This window comes from Primulina eburnea, chromosome 17, assembly GCF_022965805.1.
Source record: "Primulina eburnea isolate SZY01 chromosome 17, ASM2296580v1, whole genome shotgun sequence".
NCBI lineage: Eukaryota > Viridiplantae > Streptophyta > Magnoliopsida > Lamiales > Gesneriaceae > Primulina > Primulina eburnea.
In genome coordinates, this window is record NC_133117.1 from 14,528,916 (window position 1) to 14,536,642 (window position 7,727).

Consider the following 7,727-nt stretch of genomic DNA (forward strand, 5'->3'; position numbering starts at 1 on the left):
TGAAACCATCCCCCTGTCGATGAGTCTTGCACGAACGAATCTTGGAAGTGGTTCAAGGTAAGCCCGAGCCCTTGATAACTACTATTACATAATAAACATTTGAAGTAATCATTTCTGAAAATAGTGATAGTAATTGTGATATGAACGCATTCTTCCTAAATTGTACATGGTTGTCTTGGTGCTTTGGACGGAACGTATGTAAGTGTACATGTACCTACCATGGACAAGGCACGATATAGAACAAGAAAAGGTACTATTGCAGTCAACATTCTACGGGTTTGCGACCGCAACATGAAGTTCATATATGCACTCACGGGGTGGGAGGGATCTGCAGAAGATGCCAGAGTTCTTAAAGATGCATTGACTCGTGACAATACAATGAAAATTCCATGAGGTTTTTTAATATTAACTTCTTCATTATGAAGCATTTTCTTTGTTTATTTTTTCTCAATATTGGTTGCAAACATTCTTATTTATCTATTCAGAAGATAAAAGCTTAAATAATGTTAACGACATGCTAAAAAAGAATTTATTTCCAGGTTGTTATTATCTATGTGACAATGGATATGCCAATGTCGAGGGATGCTTGACTCCATACAGACGAGTACGATATCATAGGGATGCTTGGGGGAACCATGCAAATGGCCCACAGAATTATAAGGAGTTGTTTAACTGGAGACACGCGCAAGCCCGAAACGTAATTTAAACAGCCTTTGGTTTGTTGGAAAAAAGATGGGCCATACTTCGAAGTCCGTCATTTTATCCATTGAAGACACAAAACAGAATGATAATGGCATGTATGTTGTTGCATAACTTCATCAGGTCTGAAATGCCCGATGATCCAATTGAGGAATTGAGTTATGAGGTAGTAAGTCCGTCCAATGACATAGAAGATGATTGCATCAACGTCTTCGAATCGTCCGCTGAGTGGGACACGTGGAGGGAGGATCTGGCAAAGTCGATGTGGAACAATATGAACTAAAACATCTAGATTAGTGTAATTTTGTTGTTTGACATTTTGAGGCGATGTACTTGTGTCACTTGATGTTTTTTATTTTTGAAATGTGGAGAACATGATTGCATTTTATGTTATTTTTGTTTGCTTATATGTACCATTATAATTTAATTTTTAAGTACATAAAAAATTGTGATTGTCAGTATATTACAATTGTTTGTTTATGCTTAACTAGTGGTGTTTAGTATTTTGCAGGAGTTGGACAACGACAGTCGCAACCTCCTAATTATGGAGAGTGGAGCAACTTCGGAGAGTTGTGTTGGCAAAGGCAAAAAAACTGATAAGACAAGGCATACTTGGAATGAACGTGAAGAAGAATGCTTGATACAAGCACTGAAAGAAGCTTCGACAAAAGGTTGGAAGAGCGGCAACGGATTTCGGCCAGGCTACTTATCTTTTCTTGAAAATCGTATGAAAGTTGCATTCCCTGACACTAACTAATTGGCAACCCACATATTAACTCCAAAGTGCATGTCTGGAAGAAATTGTACGGATCTGTGGTGACATTATTAAGTAAAAGTGGTGTCGGATGGAACGACACAGAGAAGACCATTGAAGCCTCAAACGAGACATGGGAGGCACTAACTAAGGTATCTTTTTGGTTTCACATGTTCTCCACATTACGTTTTGCACAATAAGTTTGCATATCATTGTATTGTTTACTATATTCTTAGGCAGACAACAATGCACAAACAATGAGACACAAAAGGTGGATGTATTACCATGATTGGTGTGAAATATTTGGTAATGATCGGGCTATCGGAGACAAAGCTGAACATTTTTCTGCAGCGGTTCAAGAGGTCCTTACAATGACACCTGAAGTACCAAACAATATAGGTATGAGCCTCGAGGAATTGTTCTCTGTTGACGAGGGAGGTGCTGAGTCAATGTCCGTGTCTCTAACACCGTCGTCGCGGCCAGCGTCCATTGCAAATGCCAAGGGTAAGAAACGGAAGCAGGTGGATGTTGATGATGATTCGATAATAGAAGCCATAAATAATTTTGCCATCATCACGAAAGATACAATGACGGACCTGATCAAACAATTGTCAAAAGAAAAAGATGCAGAAGATGAGAAGATGAGCAATGCACAAGACAATGTGTTGAAGGTGATGGAAACAATTCCGGAGTTGAGCGAAGACGAGAAAGTAACTGTTATTGAGTTGTTGGTGGACAACCCTGCCAAGTTATCACGCTTTATGCGTTTGGGTGATTCCGGAAGATTGAGCTTGGCGCGACGGTTGCTTAAAACATGTTGATTCTATGCGTGTAGTTGCGGAGATTTTGGGCCAGTAAGTCAGTCTCCAGTAACTTTATTTTTGGAAGCAATGAACTTCTGCATCTCATAAATTAACATGTATTTGGTTGACTCATTTTTTGTTATATATTAACTAGTGGTCAAGGCGTATTGTTAAGTTGTTTTGTAAGTGGCCGACGTTGTTACCAAATATAAATTATTATTGATGGATTCTTTCCCTTTTACTGTATGTCGTGTGGTTTGATGAAATTAATCTTGGATGGATTTTTGTGAACAACAAAGAGCTAGGAGTTACATGGTTCAGTTAGTGTACGCTTGTTGTCTGGAACTTTGGGAGAAAAACTTGATGATGCCACTTTTTATGCATACAAAATAATTTTTTCTTCTAATATTACTTAGGAGAAATTATCAATTTTTGTGCTTCTATTGGAGACAAAGCTTGACGATGACGTGGGAAACATTGAAGTGGAATTGTACTTGATCGTAAAAAATGTTTGTTGATACATCTGGTGAAAGGCCATTTGAGGGAGAGACGGAAACGAGCTATTTATCTTTTATCCGCGATGGTGATACATATCGTCATTGCGTGAAAACAAAAGTGACATTTTTTAAAGTTTCTTATTCCTCTAACAACACCATATGAAAGTTTTGTCCAAATGCATTCCTGCTTCGAACATTTACATGGTGCTGCAAATGTGTTACTTCAAGAAAAATAACTCACATTTAAAGATACATAAATTAATTTCATTACAACAAAAGGACGTTCAAGCCACAAACGTACTAGCAGTTAGTCATTTACAACCCATTTCACCACACCATAAAACGAAAGTAGTCTTGAAAACCTAACCAGCGTATACATATGTACAACTATAATACAAGTCAAGATAAACAAAAAGTGGTTGCAAGACCGCATCAGTTCGGCAAGAGAGTAACAGGTTTAGCCACTTGAGTCTTCCGAGGTTTCGATAATAAGAACCGGAACACAGTTAGCAGTTGCAACACGCTTCTTCTTTGAGCTACTCGCTGCAATACCTCCACGTTTGTTGGTTGTCAGATGCTTCATTAGTTCCTTGTAGTACATGTCGGCGACAGGGTCAAAACTCGTTGTCGTGCTAGCTGTTTTCTTCAAGGATGGCGATGGAGACATACAAACTTTTTTCTGGGTCTTCGAGGCTTGTCGAGGCTGAACAGCACCATCCATTTCTTCATCGGATATCAGGGATACCACTGGTATTTTGTACTTGCTCGTAACAGAACCTTCAGAGTAGGTAGGGAAACTCACAGACATTTTTTGGCTTACAAATGTAACACCTTTGTTAGTTCGAGATGCACTTTCTGAGGCTTCACCACACACTTAAATAGACAACAACAAGCATTTATTACACACATATCTACCAAAATAAAGGTCAGGTACTGTAAGATATCATATTTAATTGATTTTAAATTCAAGGTAACATAGGTCATACACTACATATAGACATTATTTTTAATTCACTATATTACAACTAAAACAGAAAGAAGCCGTAACGAGACGAAAACTAATGAGCTATTGTTCAGAAGTTAAATCAAAGCTGATCACATAAATCTGCCTACATGTTTGTACATAACCGAGACTAGTGTGAAGCCAACATATGAAGCTCACTGACCTTCGGTTGTATCAAGATGAAAGTTTCAGATTAATTGATTTCTTACAACAATAGCATCGCAACAAATAAGCACAACTCAGCAACACTCACGTACCTTAATCCTTTGAAACTTATTGTCCTCTGCCGTATGGGAATTCTTGTAGAAAGTGTGGTAGAAAACATTTTATCATGAATTTTAACAAAATGTACAAATCTGAAAACTAGACAATGGGTTTCTTACTATCTTCTTACCCTTGCTTCAGTGCATCTTGTGGATGGGGGTTTCTGAATTCGTAGTGAAGACACGTTGATCGCTGAATGGAAGAATCCAAACGTAATGACGAAAGTGGATTCTAAATTACATTAAACATCAGAATCTAAAACGAAATGAAGTAGAGTATTACAACTATTTTGTTGAGAGCAGCCAATAAATAACAAAATCAAATACTTTTATATTCCATAACAGAATAGTGATAACAAAAACTCAATCACACATACGATATCTAACTTGAAAGTCTTGTTCGTCTCACACACAGATATTACATGACACTTATACACAACATATTATTTACTTATAAATGATAATTTGAAGCAACAAAAACATCATTAGACATAGTAATAGGGAAAAGCAGCCAAAACAACAACAAACTTCTTCCAAATTGGGTATCCCGGATGTGGTCGCTGCCATAACCGCGTCCGTTGTAACGTGTTGTTTCGTGTCAGTTGTTTCGGCACTCTTCACAGTAGAATATTGTGAACTACAAGTTGCATTGCATGCTTGTGGCTGCCGACGAAATGTTAGAGGAGAAGTGGGGTTCGGTGACGAATTAGAACCCATCTCATTATTCGACGATGGTTCCTTATTCCCATAAACTTTTTCAACATTATACTTATCGTACCAAATGAATCGGTTCCGATGTTTCAAACCGGCGGGACAGATAAAGTAATATTGCCCCGGTCGGGTTGAGTATTGACCAGCTTCACGTAATACCATATACCCATGGCCGCACTCGCATTGTGGTGGTGGCATCACATCCATGAAAGCTATGGAAAATATTAATTCAATTAAATTTCAAATGACTAACATAGGTACATACATGTCGGCCAAGTAAATATTTACACAACAAATAATTTGTAAACTACTACAAATTTGTTAGAACCAGGAACTACTATAATATTTATAATAAACGACAGTGAATAGGACAACTAAATCCTAAACGAAGGAGAACCGGAGAAATAAAATTTCAAAAACAAGAAAAACATACACCCACACAACTTGCAACACATTTCGGTCTTTGTAAACTTACAAATGTATTTTTTCAACAAATTTCGGAAAAACGGAACGGAAATGACAAAATATATGTAAAAAACAAAAACGATTAAACGTTTTTTAAGAATGACTCACATTAACGGGCGGTGAGAAGGTAGGAGATCGAACAATTTACGATCCACACATTTTCGGGAAGCTTTCGTACATCTACGGGGAACTAGTTACGTTGATGTGGAGTAGGGTTTTCTTGATAGAGATTGTGTGGATGGAGGTTGTCGAAGGAAATGGGAGGATAAGCTAAAAAAAATGGGTCTGAATTTACTAATTAAAAAAATGAGAAAGGGTAGTTTTGGTACTAGAAAAATAATTGAGTGGTTAGTCACACACTTAATAAACCAAACCAAACACAACACCTATTTCAGAATATAATACAAATATGTTAATAATCATTTTCCTTATAATTTACATACTAATCATTAGTTTATCATATCCTTCCAACCAAACGTAGCCTTAGGAGTATAAAATTCATATCTAACTCATCATTGACTCAAATCAATATCCTCCAATTGGTGATGAAAGACAACTCAAATATCTAAGTTTTCCTAGAAGAAACCATTTCCATAATCCTAACAGAATAATCCCAGAATTAACAAGAAGGCGCTACTACATGCACACTTCGCGGACAGAAGCCTGTACTGAGCAGTTTCGGCAAAATCAGCATAACGACCTCAATTCTTAATGGAATTTAACGAATTTTATATTAATACGAAGACAACGCATAGCTCTACAACTCTCTTTTGGATCACAAGTCCAAAATCCGAGAGCAAAAATGTAATAAAATAGAATTACAGAAGCTACTCTGCACAGCTCCAACATAGAATTCCATTTTGACACAGTTTGGTAAAACAAATCATATCAAATCCGTTTTTAATTGGAATTCCATTTCGTCAGCGGCTACAGAAAGCTTAGACATAGAGCTATATGTTCTATATGAACCACAATTCAAGAATCTTAGTGCACAACACACCAAAAACCCAATAACAGAAACCCAAAAACCTGCAACTCGAAAAAACATAAACCAACTTCTTCCATGGACAAACTTTTAAAACCTAGGCTTAGGGATTACCTTCAAAAGCTTCCTTTGAACTGAAATAGAGTTAGAATCGACCTCTTCACACTCTAAAGAACCAAGAAAAATGACAAGCAAGAGGCTGGAAAATTAACGAAGCAACAGCTCGGTAGCTAGAGGAGATGCAAGAAGAGAAGGAAATAGATGCTTGTAGAAGAAACGAGAAATTTAAAGGAAGAAATGGATTGGGCTTGGGGCAAATGGGCTTCCTATAACACATATACACATATATGCATGAATCCAATTATTTAGCCCAATCGCTAGAATATGACTCCGTCCAAATATTTACAACTCCCTTGTGCTATTAAACATCGATATGTATTTTAATATCGTCTATAATTCCGATATTTTCTAATACATATTTTTAACACACAAGTACAATTATTTGGCTTAATTATTTTAATTTAGCACTTCAAAATAATTAATTCTAATTCTTGCCAAATACTGAATATTTAAATTTGGGTTCTCACACGGGGTGTCGGCTCATAGTCTGTACGATCGAGTTTATAGCATTAAGCAATATGTGTATTAAATTTTCGTGGATTTCAGACTTACGCAGGTACCCGAACCCGAACACGGACCCTGGCACGGGGTCCATGCCTTTGTTTCCTCCTTAGTGCCATTTTTGTGCACGGTCACCGACCCCCACACGGACCAGAGCACGGGGTCCGTGCCTTTGTATTCTTTTCGGTGTCATATTTGCACACACACACGGACACTCACACGGACCTGGGCACGGGGCCCGTGTCCCCACTTCTTTCCGAGAATTCCTTCATGCGCACTGACACGGACCTGGAGCCGGACCTAGGCACGGGGTCCGTGTCCCTTCTATTCCCCGAACCTTTTTCTTGTGCACCTACACGGACCCATACATGGACCCATGCATAGGGTCCGTGTACTTCATTTTTTGGGAGAATTTTATTGTGTCTTTGGAGTTTCATGTCTTGGGTTTAATACGAAGATTTAAATGAGGTCAAGCCACGAGTGGTTTAGTATTTCCCTAAGTTATTTATTGAATTCGGGGTAAGTACGAATACCTACGTCTAAGGTATGCAAGTTAATCATGTAAATTCCTGATTAGTATGTGCAGCGACGGCCCCGATCAAAGTCCAACGAATCCCTCAACGTCAAGTAAGTATGTTTGACGTGCAAGAAAATATTCTAAGTTTTTGAGACATGCTAAATGTCTTGTGACCAATTTATGAATGGGTTTGGAAGTCGGTGAACGTGGCCGAGGACCTCTCCACCGCGTTAAATCATGAACGGGTTTAGATCGTGATTGGAAAGCGTTAAATCATGAACGTGGACCAATCAGCCCGTTAAATTATTAACGGGGATCTCATGTATGTGGCAGTGGATACGTCCATGTCATCCCAGTACTGTGGTTTAGTCTGATCATGCGAAATATGTTATGGGTCACTTGCTTTGAA

At 38.1% G+C, this 7,727-nt stretch overlaps 1 protein-coding gene across 1 annotated transcript; it reads left to right on the forward strand.

Moving 5' to 3' along the window:
* Window positions 1-1,243: 1,243 nt before the first annotated feature.
* LOC140818670 (uncharacterized) lies at window positions 1,244-2,284 on the forward strand. The gene is made up of 3 exons (XM_073178718.1): window positions 1,244-1,370; window positions 1,484-1,605; window positions 1,690-2,284. Exons 1-3 carry the CDS (start codon window positions 1,244-1,246, stop codon window positions 2,272-2,274), a joined length of 834 nt encoding a protein of 277 aa, XP_073034819.1. The 3' UTR covers window positions 2,275-2,284.
* The last annotated feature ends 5,443 nt before the right edge of the window (window positions 2,285-7,727 follow it).

Coding starts and splice junctions, on each gene's coding strand:
- LOC140818670 (XM_073178718.1), top strand. CDS start 1,244: ATGGAGAGTGGAGCAACTTCGGAGAGTTGTGTTGGCAAAGGCAAAAAA. Junction 1,371..1,483: donor GAAAGAAGCTTCGACAAAAG/GTTGGAAGAGCG, acceptor TTAACTCCAAAG/TGCATGTCTGGAAGAAATTG. Junction 1,606..1,689: donor CATGGGAGGCACTAACTAAG/GTATCTTTTTGG, acceptor CTATATTCTTAG/GCAGACAACAATGCACAAAC.